This window comes from Salvelinus sp. IW2-2015, linkage group LG4q.1:29 (assembly GCF_002910315.2).
Source record: "Salvelinus sp. IW2-2015 linkage group LG4q.1:29, ASM291031v2, whole genome shotgun sequence".
Classification (NCBI taxonomy): Eukaryota; Metazoa; Chordata; class Actinopteri; order Salmoniformes; family Salmonidae; genus Salvelinus; species Salvelinus sp. IW2-2015.
In genome coordinates this window covers 30700830-30720242 of record NC_036842.1, presented here as the reverse complement: position 1 = coordinate 30720242, position 19413 = coordinate 30700830, and the positions used below count along the sequence as shown (strand labels likewise).

The 19413-nt window shown below is 45.6% G+C and overlaps 1 protein-coding gene across 1 annotated transcript in view; it reads right to left on the bottom strand.

Annotated features, from left to right (window-relative positions):
* LOC111961806 (formin-binding protein 1-like) overlaps positions 1-19413 on the bottom strand; it is a 111237-nt gene that overhangs the window by 47156 nt on the left and 44668 nt on the right. Inside the window, 2 exon segments of the mRNA XM_070442808.1 lie at positions 17327-17474; positions 17710-17766. Of these exon segments, the coding sequence (XP_070298909.1) occupies positions 17327-17474; positions 17710-17766 (205 nt within the window).

Here is a 19413-nt window from a genome sequence, read left to right as displayed (position 1 = left end):
TTATCTGAACATGGTTCAACAGGACCTCCACCAGCCGAAGCTAAGTAGTATCATTAACATTATGCCTTCTAATTGCAGTCGCTGTACTCATAATATACAGGAGAACGATCGCCTTACGGCGAGGATAGCTGTGCTGCAATCCCAGCTTCAGACGCAATCGTTAGCCAATGGTAATTTCAGTGTAGGAAAGGATGAAACAGCATCTGTCCCACCAATAAGTACAGATAGTAGTATAAATCCCCTCGCACAGTCCCTGCAGCAGGACAATTTTGCCATGGCTTCTGGGGGGAAATGCTGTCGGCATGCTCAACCGGTGTCGCTCATTCAGCCGACAGAAACTTCAACCGGATCTCCCCATTAAGCAACGAGTCAGAGTCCAAGTCTTCTCTGGTCTCTCCTCCACCCGTTACGGGGTCTGAGACACCGAAGTCTCCCACCATTAGCTCTGAAAAATTGAACACCCTAGTCATTGGCGACTCCATAACCCATAGTATTAGACTTAAAAATAATCATCCAGCGAGCATACATTGTTTACCAGGGGGCAGGGCTACCGATGTTAAGGCTAATCTGAAGATGGTGCTGGCTTAGGCTAAAACTAGCGAGTGTAGAGAGTATAGGGATATTGTCATCCACATCGCCACCAACGATGTTAGAATGAAACAGTCAGAGGTCACCAAGCGCAACATAGGTTCAGCGAGTAAATCAGCTAGAAAGATGTGTCGGCATCGAGTAATTGTCTCTGGCCCCCTCCCAATTAGGGGGAGTGATCAGCTCTACAGCAGAGTCTCACAACTCAATCGCTGGTTGAAAACTGTTTTCTGCCCCTCCCAAAAGATAGAATTTGTAAATAATTGTCCCCCTTTCTGGACCAAGCCTGGCCTGCTGAGGAGTGACGGACTCCATCCTAGCTGGAGGGATGCTCTCATCTTATCTATGAACATAGACAGGGCTCTATCTTCTCTAGCTCCACAATGAGATAGGGTGCAGACCAGGCAGCAGGCTGTTAGCACAGTCAGTGTAGTCAGCTCAGCTATCCCCATTGAGACCATGTCTGTGCCTCGATCTAGGTTGGGAAAAATAAACATGGCGGTGTTCGCCTTTTCAATCTCACTGGAATAAAGACCTCCATTCCTGTCATTATTGCGATTATCCAAGATGGCGTAGCAGTCAGACATCTTTGTCCTGTCGTGTCCCTTGTATATATCTTTTTACATCTTTTTCTTCGCATATCTTTTTAAAAATATTTTCTTAAACCTCAACTTCTAAATACTCTCCTGCAACCCGCCTCACCCAATGTGGCGTGGATCTGCTTTTTTCTAAAGTATTTCTATTTACTTCGGATCTGGAATCCCTCAACTGAAGCTAGCCAGCTAACTACCTACCAGCTATCAGTTAGCAAACCACTGTTACTGGTCATCAGCTAACCTTTAGCTCGGAAAGCTCTCGCCAGTTCGAACAACGTGACTCAAACCAGAGCATAACGGACCTATTTCTCTCCATATCCCCGGATTCCTACCGCAAACTCTGAACATTTTCATCTGGATCTTCGCAACTAGCTAACCACAATCCCGGGTGACCACTCCTGGCTAGCGTTTCCATCCCGGAGCAAGCACCAATTAGCCTGTAGCTAGCCCGGCCAGGGCTCCTGTGCTACCACTGAAGCCCACTCCTGGGCTACAATATCCGGACCCCTTCTACTGCCGGTACGGAGCACGGAACCCCGCCGATCCGCTACGACTGGAATACCGACATAATCTGCCCGAGGACTCCAACAGGCCCTTCAGGCGTGACGCCCGCTGAAGGCCCATTCTGCTAACCTACTAGGCCTGCTAGTTACCTAGAGCTACCTGGAACCCTACTAATTCCACGACTGGTCTATCGACGTCACCGCACGAAGAGGCAAAAACAGACTTCCCCCCTATCGCGACGTCCCCCAAAGGCTAACTTGCTAACCCCGGTCTGCTAACTGCTAGCTTGCCTGCCCCGGTCTGCTAACTGCTAGCTTGTCTGCCCTGGTTTGCTAACTGCTAGCTTGCCTGCCCCGGTCTGCTAACTGCTAGCTTGTCTGCCCTGGTTTGCTAACTGCTAGCTTGCCTTCCCCGGTCTGCTAACTGCTAGCTTGTTTAGCCCCGGCCTACTAACTGTTAGCTTGTTAGCATCGGCCTGCTAACTGTCTGAATCGCCGTGTCCCCAGTCAGCCCAACCACTCACTGGACCCATATGTTCACTTGGCTACGCATGCCTCTCTCTAATATCAATATGCCTCGTCCATTACTGTCCTGGTTAGTGATTACTGTCTTATTTCACTGTAGAGCCTCTAGCCCTACTCAATATGCCTTAACCAACCATGTTGTTCCACCTCCTACATATACGATGACATCACCTGGTTTAAAAGTCTCTAGAGACTATATCTCTCTCATCATTACTCAATGCCTAGGTTTACCTCCAATGTACTCACATCCTACCTTACCTTTGTCTGTACACTATGCCTTGAATCTATGCTATCGAGCCCAGAAACCTGCTCCTTTTACTCTCTGTTCCAAACGTGCTAGACGGCCAGTTCGTATAGCATTTAGCCGTACCCTTAACCTACGTCTCCTCTGTTCCTCTGGTGATGTAGAGGTTAATCCAGGTCCTGCAGTGCCTAGCCCCACTCCCCAGGTGCTCTCATTTGTTGACTTCGGTAACCGTAAAAGCCTTGGTTTCATGCATGTTAACATTAGAAGCCTACTCCCTAAGTTTGTTTTACTCACTGCTTTAGCACACTCTGCCAACCCGGATGTCGTAGCCGTGTCTGAATCCTGGCTTAGGAAAACCACCAAAAACCCTGAGATCTCCATCGCTAAGTATAACATTTTCCACCAAGATAGAACTGCCAAAGGGGGCGGTGTTACAATCTACTGCAAAAATAGCCTGCAGAGTTCTGTATTACTATCCAAGTCTGTACCCAAACAATTCAAGTTTCTACTTCTAAAAATTCACCTTTCCAGAAACAAGTCTCTCACTGTTGCCGCTTGCTATAGACCTCCCTCTGCCCCCAGCTGTGCCCTCGACACCATATGTGAATTGATTGCCCCCCATCTATCTTCTGAGCTCGTGCTACTAGGTTACCTAAACTGGGACATGCTTAACACCCCGGCCATCCTACAATCTAAGCTTGATGCCCTCAATCTCACACAAATTATCAATGAYCCTACCAGGTACAACTCCAAATCCGTAAACACGGGCACCCTCATAGATGTCATCCTAACTAACTCGCACTCCAAATACACCTCTGCTGTTTTCAATCAAGATCTCAGCGATCAATGCCTCATTGCCTGCATCCATAATGGGTCTGCGACCAAACGACCACCCCTCATCACTGTCAAARGCTCCCTAAAACACTTCTGCGAGCAGGCCTTTCTAATCGACCTGGCAGGGGTATCCTGGAATGACATTGACCTCATCCCGTCAGTAGATGATGCCTGGCTATTCTTTAAAAGTGCCTTCCCATCTTAAATAAGGATACCCCATTCAAAAAATGTAGAACTAGGAATAGATATAGTCCTTGGTTCACTCCAGACCTGTCTGCCCTTGACCAGCACAAAAACATCCTGTGGCGTTCTGCATTAGCATCGAATAGCCCCCGTGATATGCAACTTTTCAGGGAAGTTAGGAACAAATATACACAGGCAGTTAGGAAAGCTAAGCCTAGCTTTTTCAAACAGAAATTTGCATCCTGTAGTACAAACTCAAAAAAGTTCAGGGACACTGTAAAGTCCATGGAGAATAAGAGCACCTCCTCCCAGCTGCCCACTGCTCTGAGGCTAGGAAACACTGTCACCAGCGATAAATCCGCTATAATTGAGAATTTCAATAAGCATTTCTCTACAGCTGGCCATGCTTTCCACCTGGCTACCCCTACCCCGGTCAACTGCCCGGCACCCTCCACAGCAACCCGCCAAAGCCCCCACCATTTCTCCTTCACCCAAATCCAGATAGCTGATGTTCTGAAAGAGCTGCAAAATCTTGACCCCTACAAATCAGCCGGGCTAGACAATCTGGAACCTCTCTATCTAAAATTATCTGCCGAAATTGTTGCAACCCCTATTACTAGCCTCTTCAACCTCTCTTTCGTATCGTCTGAGATTCCCAAAGATTGGAAAGCTGCCGCGGTCATCCCCCCTCTTCAAAGGGGGTGACACTCTACCACCTAACTGGGGAACAAAATGTAACCTTGCGTAATACCCTAGATGCAGTCGCACCCCTAAAAACAAAAACCATTTGTCATAAGAAATTAGCACCCTGGTATACAGAAAATACCATAGCCCTGAAGCAAGCTTCCAGAAAATTGGAACGGAAATGGCACTACACCAAACTGGAAGTCTTCCGACTAGCTTGGAAAGACAGTACCGTGCAGTATCAAAGAGCCCTCACTGCTGCTCGGTCATCCTATTTTTCCAACTTAATTGAGGAGAATAAGAACAATCCAAAATGTATTTTTGATACTGTGGCAAAGCTAACTAAAAAGCAGCATTACCCAGGACAGGATGGCTTTCACTTCAGCAGTGATAAATTCATTAACTTCTTTGACAAAAAGATCATGATCATTAGAAAGCAAATTATGGACTCCTCTTTAAATCTGCGTATTCCTCCAAAGCTCAGTTGTCCTGAGTCTGCACAACACTGCCAGGATGAAGGATCAAGGGAGACACTCAAGTTTTTTACACTCAAGTTTTTTAATACTATATCCCTTGACACATTTATGAAAATAGTCTTGGCCTCTAAAACTTCAAGTTGCATACCGGACCCTATTCCAACTAAACTACTGAAAGACCAGCTTCCTGTGCTTGGCCCTCCTATGTTGAACATAATAAACGGCTCCCTATCCACCGGATGTGTACCAAACTCACTAAAAGTGGCAGTAATAAAGCCTCTCTAGAAAAAGCCAAATCTTGACCCAGAAATCGGCCTATATCGAATCTCCCATTCCTCTCAATTGAAAAAAAAGCTGTTGCGCTGCAACTCACTGCCTTCCTGAAGAAAAACAATGTATACGAAAGTCTGGTTTTAGACCCCATCATAGCACTGAGACTGCACTCGTGAAGCTGGTAAATTACCTTTTAATGGCATGAGACCAAGGCTCTGGATCTGTCCTCGTGCTCCTAGACCTTAGTGCTGCTTTTGATACCATCGATCACCACATTCTTTTGGAGAGATTGGAAACCCAAATTGGTCTACACGGACAAGTTCTGGCCTGGTTTAGATCTTATCTGTCAGAAAGATATCAGTTTGTTCTGTGGATGGTTTGTCTTCTGACAAATCAACTGTACATTTCGGTGTTCCTCGAGGTTCCGTTTTAGGACCACTATTGTTTTCACTATATATTTTACCTCTTGGTGATGTCATTCGGAAACATAATATTAACGTTCACTGCTATGCGGACGATACACAGAACTCAAAATTGCCCTCCCTGGAAACCAGTGTTTCAAACATAAGGAAGTGGATGGTGGCAAATATTTTACTTTTAAACTCAGACAAAACAGAGATGCTAGTTCTAGGTCCCAAGAAACAAAGACATCTTCTGTTGGATCTGACAATTAATCTTGATGGTTGTACAGTCGTCTTAAATTAAACTGTGAAGGACCCCGGCATTACTCTGGACCCTGATCTCTCTTTTGACGAACATATCAAGAATATTTCAAGGACACCTTTTTTCCATCTTCGTAACATTGCAAAAATCGGGAACTTTCTGTCCAAAAATTATGCAGAAAAATGTATCCATGCTTTTGTCACTTCTAGATTAGACTACTGCAATCCTATACATTCCGGCTACCCAGGATGAAGCACTAAATAAACTTCAGTTTCAGGTTCAGGTTTTACTGATAACCTACAAAGCATTACATGGGCTTGCTCCTACCTATCTTTTTCCGATTTGGTCCTGCCGTACATACCTACATGTACGCTACAGTCACAAGACGCAGGCCTCCTTACTGTCCCTAGAATTTCTCAGCAAACAGCTGGAGACAGGGCTTTCTCCTATAGAGCTCCAGGTTTATGGAATGGTCTGCCTATCCATGTGAGAGACGCAGACTCGGTCTCGACCTTTAAGTCTTTATTGAAGACTCATCCCTTCAGTAGGTCCTATGATTGAGTGGAGTCTGGCCCAGGGGTGTGAAGCTGAACGGAAAAGCACTGGAGCGGCGAACCACACTTTCTGTCTCTGCCTGGCCGGTTCCCCTCTCTCCACTGGGATTCTCTGCCTCTAACCCTATTACAGGGGCTGAGTCACTGGCTTACTTGTGCTCTTCCATGCCGTCCCTAAGAGGGGTGCGTCACTTGAGTGGGTTGAGTCAGTGACGTGATATCTCTCCCTCCCTCTCTCGGACTCCCTCTCTCGGACTCCCTCTCTCGGACTCCCTCTCTCGGACTCCCTCCCTCGGACTCCCTCCCTCGGACTCCCTCCCTCGGACTCCCTCTCTCGGACTCCCTCTCTCGGACTCCCTCTCTCGGACTCCCTCCCTCGGACTCCCTCTCTCGGACNCTCGGACTCCCTCTCTCGGACTCCCTCTCTCGGACTCCCTCTCTCGGACTCCCTCCCTCGGACTCCCTCTCTCGGACTCCCTCTCTCGGACTCCCTCTCTCGGACTCCCTCTCTCGGACTCCCTCTACCACACCTGCTGTCTCTAACTCTGAATGATCGGCAATGATGTAAAAAGGGCTTTATAAATACATTTGATTGATTGATTGATGTAAGCCACAAAAAATGCATTGGAGAGTCCAGTGGCGTAGTCAAGTGTCTCAGCTCTACAACTGAAACATACTAAAGGGTGAGCGCCAAAGGGAACTCCCCTTTAAAAGATCACAGGTTTGTAAGCCAATCATAACTGACAGTAAAGAAGAATATTTACCTCTCCAGGTCACCGCACAGAGAGAGGCAGGTGGCAAGTCATTTCACAAGACACAGAGAAGACCGGAACAAGTGACATCATTGTTACTGTCAAACTCTCTCCGTCAAGCAAATATTTTCTTCTCCATGACAACATTTCAGAGGGAAGTTTGCAAGAGCAGAGGCAACTGAGACAGTGTGTTAGGGGGAAGACGTCCATAAAAGATAAACAAACGACATTGTTCCACTATATAGAGAATAGGGTTCCATTTGGGACGCAGACACTGAGACACAAACATTGCTCCCCAAACAAGCTGCTATAAAGAATATCCAATGTTCCAGTACAGTAGTAGACAGGGCTGTGGTGGAATATCTAAGCATACAGTACTGTAGGAGTTTTCTAAGTGTATGATTTGAACTCGGGCAGCTTTACGAGGCATGGGCACCATATGATGCTATTCACTCTAAAACAAAGAGAGTCTGCCCAGTGTTTCTGATTCAGACCCATCTGCAGTAGAAATATACAGTATCTGTCAAAAGTTTGGACACACCTACAGTACTCATTCAAGGGTTTTTCTTTAATTTGACTATTTTCTACATTGTAGAATAATAGTGAAGACATCAAAACTATGAAATAACACATATGGAATCATGTAGTAACCAAAAAAGTGTTAAACAAATCAAAATATATTTTATATTTAAAATTCTTCAAAGTAGCCACCCTTTGCCTTGATGACAGTGTTGCACACTCTTGGCATTCTCTCAACCAGCTTCATGAGGTAGTTACCTGGAATTCATCTCAATTAACAGGTGTTTAAAGTTAATTTGTGGAATTTCTTTCCTTCTTAATGTGTTTCAGCCAATCAGTTGTGTTGTGACAAGGTAAAGGTGGTATACAGAAGAAATCCCTATTAGGTAAAAGACCAAGTCCATATTATTGCAAGAACAGCTTAAATAAGCAAAGACAAATGACAGTCCATCATTACTTTAAGAAATGAAAGTCAGTCAATCAGGAAAATGTCAAGAACTTTGAACGTTTCTTCAAGTGCAGTCGCAAAAACCTGGCTCTTACGAGGACCGCCACAGGAAAAGAAGACCCAGAGTTACCTCTGCTGCAGAGGATAAGTTCATTAGAGTTACCAGCCTCAGAAATTGCAGCCCAAATAAATGCTTCACATAGTTCAAGTAACAGACATCTCAACATCAACTGTTCAGAGGAGACAGGAATCAGGCCTTCATGGTCGAATTGCTGCAAAGAAACCACTACTAAAAGACACCAATAAGAAGAAGAGACTTGCTTGGGCCAAGAAACACGAGAAATTGACATTAGACTGGTGGAAATCTGTCCTTTGGTCTGATGAGTCCAAATTTGAGAATTCTGGTTCCAAAAGCCATGTCTTTGTGAGAAACAGTAGGTAAACGGATGATCTCCGGAGGTGTGGTTTCCACCGTGAAGCTTGGAGGAGGTGGTGTGATGGTGCTTTGCTGGTGACACTGTCTGTGATTTATTTACAATTCAAGGCACACTTTACCAGCATGGCTACCACAGCATTCTGCAGCGATACGCCATCCCATCTGGTTTGCGCTTAGTGGGACTATCATTTGTTTTTCAACAGGACAATGACGCAACACACCTCCAGGCTCTGTAAGGGTTATTTGACCAAGGAGAGTGATGGAGTGCTGCATCAGATGACCTGACATCCACAATCACCCAACCTCAACCCAATTGAGATGGTTTGGGATGAGTTGGACCGCAGAGTGAAGGAAAAGCAGCCAACAAGGGCTCAGCATATGTGGGAACTCCTTCAAGACTGTTGGAAAAGCATTCCAGGTGAAGCTGGTTGAGAGAATGCCAAAAGTGTGCAAAGCTGCCATCAAGGTAAAAGGTGGCTACTTTGAAGAATCTCAAATATAAAATATATTTTGATTTGTTTAACACTTTTTTGGTTACTACATGAATCCATATGTGTTATTCCACAGTTTTGATGTCTTCACTATTATTCTACAATGTAGAAAATAGTAAAAAATTAAGAAAAACCCTTGAATGAGTACTGTAGGTGTGTCCAAACTTTTGACTGGTACTCTATATATATATATATATATTTACGTTATTTTACCAGATAAGTTGACTGAGAACACATTCTCAGTTACAACAACAACCTGGGGAATAGTTACAGGGAAGAGGAGATTAATGAGCCTATTGGAAGCTGGGGATGATTTGCTGGCCATGATGGTATGAGGGCCAGATTGGGAATTTAGCCAGGACACTGGGGTTAACACCCCTACTCTTATGATAAGTACCATGGAATCTTTAATGACCACAGAGAGTCAGGACACCAGTTTAACATCCCATCCAAAAGACAGCACCCTACACAGGGCAATGTCACCAATCACTGCCCTGGGGCATTGGGATATTTTTTTTTCAGAACAGAGGAAAGAGTGTCTCCTACTGGCTGTCCAACATCACTTCCAGCAGCATCTGGTCTCCCATTCAGGGACTGACCAAGACCAACCCTGCTTAGCTTCAGAGGCAAGCCAGCAGTGGAATGCAGGGTGGTATGCTGCAGGTATTCTGGTGAGAACATAGACTATATTGGCATCTGTATGGGCAACATGGTCTACAGACAGTGTCTATCTGTCCATATTTACATTTCTGGACTAGGCTGCTGCAGCAGCGATCCTCTTGGCCCAGGTCCATCCAGCCCGTATAGTTAAGGAAACACCACTTTGATCTCCCCAACAAAGCCCTCTCCTACCTCCCTCTTTCCCCTCTTGTCACGCCCTGGCCTTAGTATTCTTTGTTTCCTTTAATATTTTAGTTAGGTCAGGGTGTGACATGGGGAATGTATGTGTTTTTGTATTGTCTAGGGTGGTTGTATGGTTTAGGGGGTTAAGTAGAGTAGATGGGTTTGTGTTTAGTGTAGGTGTCTAGCTGTGTCTATGGTTGCCTGAATGGTTCTCAATCAGAGACAGATGTCATTAATTGTCTCTGATTGGGAGCCATATTTAAGACAGCCATAGGCACTAGGTTAATGTGGGTAATTGTCTATGTTGTACGTTTGTAGCTTGTGTGTGCACTTACGTCTTTAGCTTCACGTTTGTTGTTTTGGTTTCAGTTTGTTAAAGTGTTCGTTGCGTGTTTTTTCCTTTTCTCTAAAATAAAAGAGAATGTATTTTGCACACGCTGCGCCTTGGTCCACTCTCTCTCAGCAAGACGATCGTGACACCTCTCCTCACCTCCTCAGAACAGCAACACGTGACTGCCAGGGCTTGGGGCTACCAGGGAGTAATGATTTGGGGTAATGTTAAAAAAAAATGGGTTGAGTCACAGTCAGGTAGAAGAGATTTTGAAATAATTTGTCTTGTGATGCCAGGTTCAGTTGGCAGCCCTTTACTTGGACACATGTTTTCTTATCCCAGACAAAGTCATTGTCCATGCCTGCCCACTATGCGCCTGGTACAGTAGAGAACAGACTAGTGAACCATTATATAGAGATAGCCTAACATGACCCTGCTCTGGCTGGATGGATTGGCTCCAGGTACCATAGCCACCAGCCAAGCATGACCAATGAATGTGGCTGTGAAGAGCGCAAAACCACAACACAGTATAGAGCCTTGAAACCGTCACAAGTTAGATTAGTTTGCTTCCAGGCTTTGCACTCTGACTCTCCCGTGACACGAAACGACTACATGTCCTCTCTTTCTCTCACACACACTCCTTGGTTCTCTCTCACATGTACACAAGCGCGCGCACACACACACACCACGCCAGACTCATTAGTCCAATCATCATCCTATCTGAGAGATGTGTATTATGGTAGGAGCTGTGGGACTGGAGAAGAATAGACGGACCGGGCAAGAGGATCAGAGGGGTATTCTCTCTCTCTCCACCCTGGCCTCCCTCCCTCTCCTTGCCCTGGCCCGTCCAGAGAGAACCGTGCTCCAGCTCTGTGTAGAGGCCGACTCAAGATACATGTATATGGTGCTGTTGGTGCACACGGTGAGTATGAGAAAAACAACTCCCAAACAGACTGATATAGAGTGTCAAGAAAAAGTATGTGAACCCTTTGGAATTACCAGGATTTCTGCATAAATTGGTCATAAAATTTGATCTGATATTCATCTAAGTCACAACAATAGACAAACACAGTACGCTTAAACTAATAAACACACAAATTATTATATTTTTCTTGTCTATATTTAATATATAATTTAAACGGGTTGTAAAAAGTATGTGAACCCCTAGGCTAATGACTTCTCCAAAAGCTAATTGGAGTCAGCTAACCTGCAGTCCAGTCAATGAGACGAGATTGGAGATGTTGGTTAGAGCTGCGCTGCCCTAAAAGAAAATGTTTTTCTTCTTTGCTATTCACTAGAAGCATTGCCTGATGTGAACCACGCCTCGAACAAAGAGATCTCAGAAGACCTAAGATTAATAATTGTTGACTTGCATAAACCTGGAAAGGTTTACAAAAGTATCTCTAAAAGCCTTGATGTTCATCAGGCCACGGTAAGACAAATTGTCTATAAATGGAGAAAGTTCAGCACTGTTGCTACTCTCCCTAGGAGTGGCCGTCCTGCAAAGATGACTGCAAGAGCACAGTGCAGAATGCTCAATGAGGTTAAGAAGAATCCTAGAGTGTCAGCTAAAGATTTACAGAAATCTCTGGAACATGCTAACATCTCTGTGGACCAGTCTACGATACAGAAAACACTAAACAAGAATGGTGTTCATGGGAGGACACCACAGAAGAAGCGACTGCTGTCCAACAAAAACATTGCTGCACTGAAATTTCCAAAACTGCACCTGGATGTTCCACAGTGCTACTGGCAAAATATTCTGTGGACAGATGAAACTACTGTGTAGTTGTTTGGAAGGAACACACAACACTATGTGTGGAGAAAAAAATGCACAACACACCAACATCAAAACCTCATCCAAAATGTAAAGTATGGTGGAGGGAGCATCATGGGTTGGGGCTGCTTTGCTGCCTCAGGACCTGGACAGCTTGCTATCATCGACGGAAAAATGTATTCCCAAGTTTATCAAGACATTTTGCAGGAGAATGTTAGGCTGTCCGCCAATTGAAGCTCAACAGAAGAAAATACGCCTTCTGGGGTGGCCCAGTCAGAGTCCTGACCTCAACCCGATTGAGATGCTGTGGCATGACAGCAAGAGAGTTGTTCATCCCAAGAATATTGCTGAACTGAAACAATTTTGTAAAGAGGAATGGTCCAACATTCTTCCTGACCGTTGTGCAGGTCTGATCCGCAACTACAGAAAACGTTTGGTTGAGGTTATTGCTGCCAAAGGAGGGTCAACCAGTTATTAAATCCAAGGGTTCACTTTTCCCACCCTGCACTGTGAATGTTTACACGGTGAGTTCAATAAAGACATGAAAATGTATAATTGTTTGTGTGTTATTAGTTTAAGCAGACTGTGTCTATTGTTGTGACCTAGATGAATATCAGATCAGAAATCCAGGTATTTCCAAAGGGTTCACATACTTTTTCTTGCCACTGTAGTTCCCTATTATGACACGGTAGTGCAGAGGTCAGAAAAAGACAAACTGTTCTTCAATGTTCTCTTTGTCTTACATTGTTCTCTCTCCAGTGAAATGGTCTGTGGTGTCCATTTGATATTTCAGAGGCGTTCCATGTTTTTACTAGCTCTCAGGGAGACACACGAGAACACTTTCTTCTTCCACACTGAGCTACTCTGTGGATCTCTGTGTGTGTCTCTCTGCTATTTAATCAGTGCGCAGGTGCACATTTTTCACAGTCAGGTCTGGAGAATTAGCGACCCAAGTGCAGCTAGGTTATGCAACCTTAGCAAAGACACACTAACTCTGACTGACTGATATAAAGACCCACAATTCATCCACCAGTGTGTCTGCACAGACACATCACATGCTATGAAAACAAAGTGAAACACTACCCCTCATGTTTAGCTCATCGAGGGCCACTTCAGTCAGTGTAGAGTTACAGTGAGAAACCGTCATTTATGAATGGGGTCTGGGTCTATCTGGGCTGAGGAGACAACAGGAGACCTCGACCCTGATCCGCCTCTTCCTCCTTCTGCTCCCTTCCTGCCCTCCTTCCTTGCCCCCCAGAGCTGAGCTTACCGAGGGTTCAACCAGGGAGAAATGGGAGCGGTTGAGGAAGGGGAAGAGGGAGGGAGGTTACAATACAAAACAAGCTCCATAACTGTGGAATTAATGGAGCGTATTCATTTACGAAGTGACTGCGGTTCAGGATTGTCTGGAACCTGACTTGCTGTTGCAGAAAATACAGAGATTTCTATGCATGCAGGATCCACTAGCCTACCTCCTTTCAGCTGCTTCTCAGTGCTCAGTCACTCCGCTGCCACTTGTACACAAAACAGTTCGAACAAACATATTTATTTGTCTGCTGTAACAGTAGGCTATTGCAAACATAAGCATGACACAAACAGGTTGTCAAGCAATTTAATGTTTTTCCAGGAGGGGTGATATATGCAGCTATTTAGGCCAGCTATGTAGCCTACACAGCATATCACACAAGCAAGACACAGGCAGGAAGTCAATAGCAATTTCATGTTATTTTTCCATCATCATTGAAAACATTGACTCCTGACTATATGGCAGCATAACTATAAAGATTACATCATCACACAAAGCGCTAATTGTTTTGCCCCAATGCAATGTGAAGACTGCGTCTTGCTTGTGCTACAGCAATATCCATTCCAACAGACAGAGAAAGTTGTAGCCGGCTCTTCATTTATATTTTTGGAACGTTCGTTTGAATTGCAGCTGTTCAGAAATATGCGTCAGAGACAGACATAGGCTACATCATCATATCGATCATATTGGTTGAGGGTTCAGAAGAGGGTGAGTAAAGAGAGAAACGTGAATGTGTGTTAATAACACACGCGCAGAACGTGATTCGGATCCTTACATTTGACAAATACGTTTCTGGAGGGCAGGGGCGAAAACTCTGTATTCATAGCCTCAGCCATTCAATTATTGCTCCTCTCCTTCTGTACTGTAGACAGATTAACCTGTTCTGTCCTGTCCCAATGAAAGGCCAGTAGGCTCCTGTAAGCCTCCCAGGAGGGACAGTCATAGACAGGAACTTGACGATCCTGTCTGTCTGCAGATCTTTCAATTGCAAAACAAATGACTATGCTAGATACTGATGACTAGTGTTTATGACTATGAAGGTGTGTGTTAATGATTACATGTGTGCAAAACACTACAAGAGACCTGCTGTCTCTAAATCTGAATGATCAGCTATGAAAAGCCAACTGACATTTACTCCTGAGGTGCTGACCTGTTGCACTCTCTACAACCACTGTGATTATTATTATCTGACCCTGCTGATCATCTATGAACGTTTGAACATCTTGGCCATGTTCTGTTATAATCTCCACCCGGCACAGCCAGAAGAGGACTGGCCACCCCTCAAGGCCTGGTTCCTCTCTAGGTTTCTTCCTAGGTTCCTGCCTTTCTAGGGAGTGTTTCTTAGCCACCATGCTTCTACACCTGCATTGCTTGCTGTTTGGGGTTTTAGGCTGGTTATCTGTATAGCACTTTGAGATATCAGCTGATGTAGAAAGGGCTTCATAAATACATTTGATTGATTGATTGATTGATTGATTGATTGATTGAAGAGAGGCAGAACGTATTCCTGTTCTCTCCCAGCTGAATAAATAACCGTGCAGTATAAATAATAGGCTACTTACTTTGGGCCAAACGCTTAGCATACAGGGTCTCTCTGAACAAGGCCACCTGTTTCTTCAGATGTTTTATATAGCCAGTACTGTTACTACAAGCAAACTAGTAACAGACACAGATAGAATCTGAAATTATGAATGAGCATGTGTAGCTCTCGAGCTTCGCATATTATCGACATGCACTGACATGCTGTACAGTACAATATTCAACAACACAGTCACAACACAGGTGCACTGCACAACAGGCTGTGCCAGTCTCTTTCTGCTGTGTTTGGCATGACAACGACAAGGATGTTGGCTGCTAGACAGAGTGACACACTGAGCATCAGGTTACAGCCTGTCAGGCTGACCACCAGGTCACAGCCCATCAGGCTGACCACCAGGTTACAGCCCATCAGGCTGACCACCAGGTTACAGCCCATCAGGCTGACCACCAGGTTACAGCCCATCAGGCTGACCACCATGTCACTGCCCATCAGGCTGACCACCAGGTCACTGCCCATCAGGTTGACCACCAGGTCACTGCCCATCAGGCTGACCACCAGGTCACTGCCCATCAGGCTGACCACCAGGTCACTGCCCATCAGGCTGATCACCAGGTCACTGCCCATCAGGCTGACCACCAGGTCACTGCCCATCAGGCTGACCACCAGGTCACTGCCCATCAGGCTGACCACCAGGTTACTGCCCATCAGGCTGACAACTTCTCCTGGAAGCACAAGAAAAAACCACAAAATCCACATGCTTGTAGCATTCTTATCGTGTAGTACTCTAGTAGACCAACAACGAACTGTAACAACATTGAACAAACAGAGCCAAAACCGAGCGCCAGACATTGTCTCTGTGTGCCAATGAACCAGTCAAAGACTGACACGATTTGGTTCCATAATAGAGGGATCTATGTGATAGTGATATGTGACAGTAACATAGACGGACTATAGATGAATAGGAGAACACAGGGTCAGTCATCACCATCATACAGATAAAACTCATTAACTGTCCTCCAAAACCAATAAACTGACAAAAGCTATGGAATTGAGTGAGGGAAGGAAAAGCCACTTTAATGTTGCTTAACAGAGAGCCTACTATCTCTGGATGAAGGGAATTTGTTGGTATAGAGCTGATATAATCTCTTGTGGACAGATCTACGTCAACATAACTGGTACCATAGAATCCGTCAGGAAGGAATGGGATGTGTCGGGTAACGAGCAACAGTAGTTCCAATGTTTTTTTTTAGCACTGGTTATTGTATCACTGGTTATTGTATTACTGGTTATTGTATCACTGGTTATTGTATCACTGGTTATTGTATCACTGGTTATTTTATCACTGGTTATTTTATCACTGGTTATTTTATCACTGGTTATTTTATCACTGGTTATTTTATCGCTGGTTACTCCTTGTTCTAGCATCTCTTGATTCCTTCTCTTAACACGTATGGTGGAGGCTGCCGAGAGGACAGCTCATAATAATGGCTGGAACGGAGTGAATGGATATCATGTGTGTGTGTGTGTGTGTGTGTGTGTGTGTGTGTGTGTGTGTGTGTGTGTGTGTGTGTGTGTGTGTGTGTGTGTGTGTGTGTGTGTGTGTGTGTGTGTGCGCGCGCGCAGGTCACAGTAGCATCTTGCAGATAGTCTGAGGGGGAACATTCTAATGAATGAGGGCCAATCCTCTGGAAGCAGTGCCAAACACAAGACACTAGACAGACAGAGACCCAGACCCGGGGCCAGAACCAGGCCAAGCCAGGCTGGATCAAACCAGAGCCAACAGACCAGGGAAAACCCCGAGGGCCTGAGGATTCTTCTTCAAACAAACCCAGAGACAGTTAGAGCTCACTGGAAATCCCCCCTGCCCTCTTTGTTGTTCTAAATGAGCTTTAAGAGGAAAATAATCCGTTAGTGTTTCCTGTCTTCCTGCCGTGGTCTTTTAAAGGTAAGGAGGGAGGACATACAGTGTTGCTGCTCGTTCTTGACTGTGTGGTGTGTAGACAAATGCTTAGAGAGGTCAGTCTGAAAGGTCATGTCAGCCACTGACAACCTGCTCTTTGCAGTTTTCTACGATGGATTCCCCTCGCTGAGCTTCCGTGACATGAGAGGTTGTGATGGCTTTTCTGACAAACGTGAGTTCAGAGTTTAAATATACTGTATGTTCCATGCATCTTTGCCAGGTGGTTTATAAGAGAAAAATAAACTCTTAATGATAAGATATGATAGGGAAGTCTATGATCTGTTCCATATAAAGGAGTCATAGGCCGCATCCCAAATGGCACCATATTCCCTATATAGTGCAGTACTTTTGACCACAGTCCTAGGGAATAGGGTGTCATTTGAGACGCAAGCATAGAGTCGTGTTGGCCCAGTGGCATGTCTTTGTGCGGTTGGCTGCATATCTATATTTCCTCAGCTATGACATCTGTGTAGAGAGGATAGGACAGGGCACACGGAGAGGATGGGCCTTGCTCTCTCTCTCTTTCCTGTGGGCAAGTGTGCCTGGTTTCTGGCTACAGCCTAGTTGTACTGTCTATAAAGTAAACTGTATGTTTAAGGGTAAGAAGTGTAGGAGAGAACAATAGATGTAAAGACAGAGCGAGACAGAGAGAGGGAACAACATACACAGAGATATAAACAGACAGAATACTGAGAAACAGACCAGAAAGATGGATGGATGGATATAGATATAAAATATATAGCGCACACAAACAGTAGATGGATCAGAATACAAACAGGAAGTGTATGTGTTCTCACCGATTTCCTCTCTGCCTTGAGCTCTGTGAGGTACCGTGAGAGTTCAGTGATGATCTGAGAGGTCAGGTTCTCAGCAATGACCTCGTGCTGTCCTGCGTAGTCGTTCAGCTCGTTCAGCGTTGACAGGAAGGCCCGGCATGACGTGTATCTGACAGGTCACATGTCAAAGGAAGTGATGTCAGAGAAGGCGGCGATGTAGAGGGGCCTGACACAGCATCTTATCTAGGGTGCTATAAGATGCTCAGATGTTGGGAGAAACATTAGGCCTACTTCATTAGCTACCAAATGAGAGGAAATAGCGTTATAACTAACAATCCAAATGTAATACAGTATATAACTGTGATTTAAGTAACTTTGTGGTTGCGTCTGGGTGCCAAACTCACTTGTTCTCCTCCTCTTCTCTTGAGTTCTTCTTCGGTTGATACTTCTTTGATAGATTCCTGTGAAAAAATAACAAGCAGCAGGGTTCTGTTACTACTAGATACAACCATAATAATATATATATATATATACTGCTGCTTGTTATTACTACTAGTTACAACCACAGTAATATACTGTATACAGTTACTACTACAGTACTACTATGGTATGTTTATGATATGTTTGGGTGGCAGGTAGCCTAGTGGATAGAGCGCTGAGCCAGTAACCGAAAGGTCACTGGTTCGAGTTTGAGTAAAAAAATCTGTTGGCGTGCCCTTGAGCAAGGCACTTAACCGTAATTGCTCCAGTGTCACCGCTGATAGTGGCTGATCCTGGCCGTGACCCCACTATCCAAGGGTGTCTCAGGGGGAGTTGACATATAAAAAAACATTTCCACATGTGAAGCAGGAAAAATATAAGTACCCACCAAATGATTATTATTACAATGTGTTTACTATCCCAATGGGTTATTATAATAGCACTCCACTGTGTTCCTCCTCCATTACTGATGTTCATGTCACCGTGCCAACAGATCATCTATACCAGAGGGCTTTCTGCCATGCCTCCCTCCCACCTCCATGCCTCCCCTCCCCCTCCACCCTCCTCTCCACCTCCATGCCTTCCCCTCCCTCCCTCCCACCCACCCTCCCCTGCCACCTCCTAGGCCGTCCACCCCACCTCTCTCCCACTGCCATGCTTCCCCTCCCTCCCACCCTCCCACCTCCACGCCTGCCCTCCTCCTCCGCATCTCCTTGCCTCCCCTCACCCTCCCCTCCATCCTCCATGCCTCCACCCCCATGGCCCATAATGTCTCTCCCATCATCCATGCCTCCACCTCTGCACCCTCCCCATATGCCATTGCCCCTCTCACATCGTTCCATGGCCCTCCCTTCCACCCGTCCCCTCCCACCTCACCCAACCCTCTCCTCCACCTGTCGCTGAGGCCTCCTAAGTCCAATAACCTTCGCTACTCTCCTCACACCTGAATCCACGCCTCCCCTCTCCGCTTCACCATCTCACTTGCGTCCTCACCTTGCCTCACACCCTCCCCTCCCACTGTCCATGCCTCCGCCGTCCCCCCCTGCGCACCCTAATCCCCACAGCAACTATAGCCTCCACCTTCACCACCGCTCTCCTTCCCACCTCCACATCTATTTAGCTGACACCCTCCCTCCCACCTCCAATGCCTCCCACCTCTCTCCATCTCCTGCCTCCCACCTCCACCTCCCCTCCCACCTCCATGCCTCCCCTCCACCCTCCTCCTTCCCACCTCCCCTCCCACCTCCCCTCCCACTCCATCCCTCCCCTCCTCCTCCATCCCTCCCCTAGCCACCTCCCATGCCTCCCCTCCCACCCTCTCCTCCCACCTCATCCTCCCCTGCCACTTCCATGCCTCCCTCCCACCTCCCCCTACCCAATTGCTTAGCTGGGCTGGCTGAAGATAATATACAGGCATATAGTGGGCCTATATGTTCTTCCCTGTTTAGAGGGGCTGGCTGGCTACAGAATAAAGCTGCATATGCTAAAATTCTCCTTTGATATTTTGGCTTGATTGCATTTGTATTTTAACAAAAACTGTGGTTTTAACTTTATCACTCAAAATGTGGGTCAATGAGTCTGCATAATTATTTGGTTTAATATAAATTAATTAGCATTTTAAGTTATTT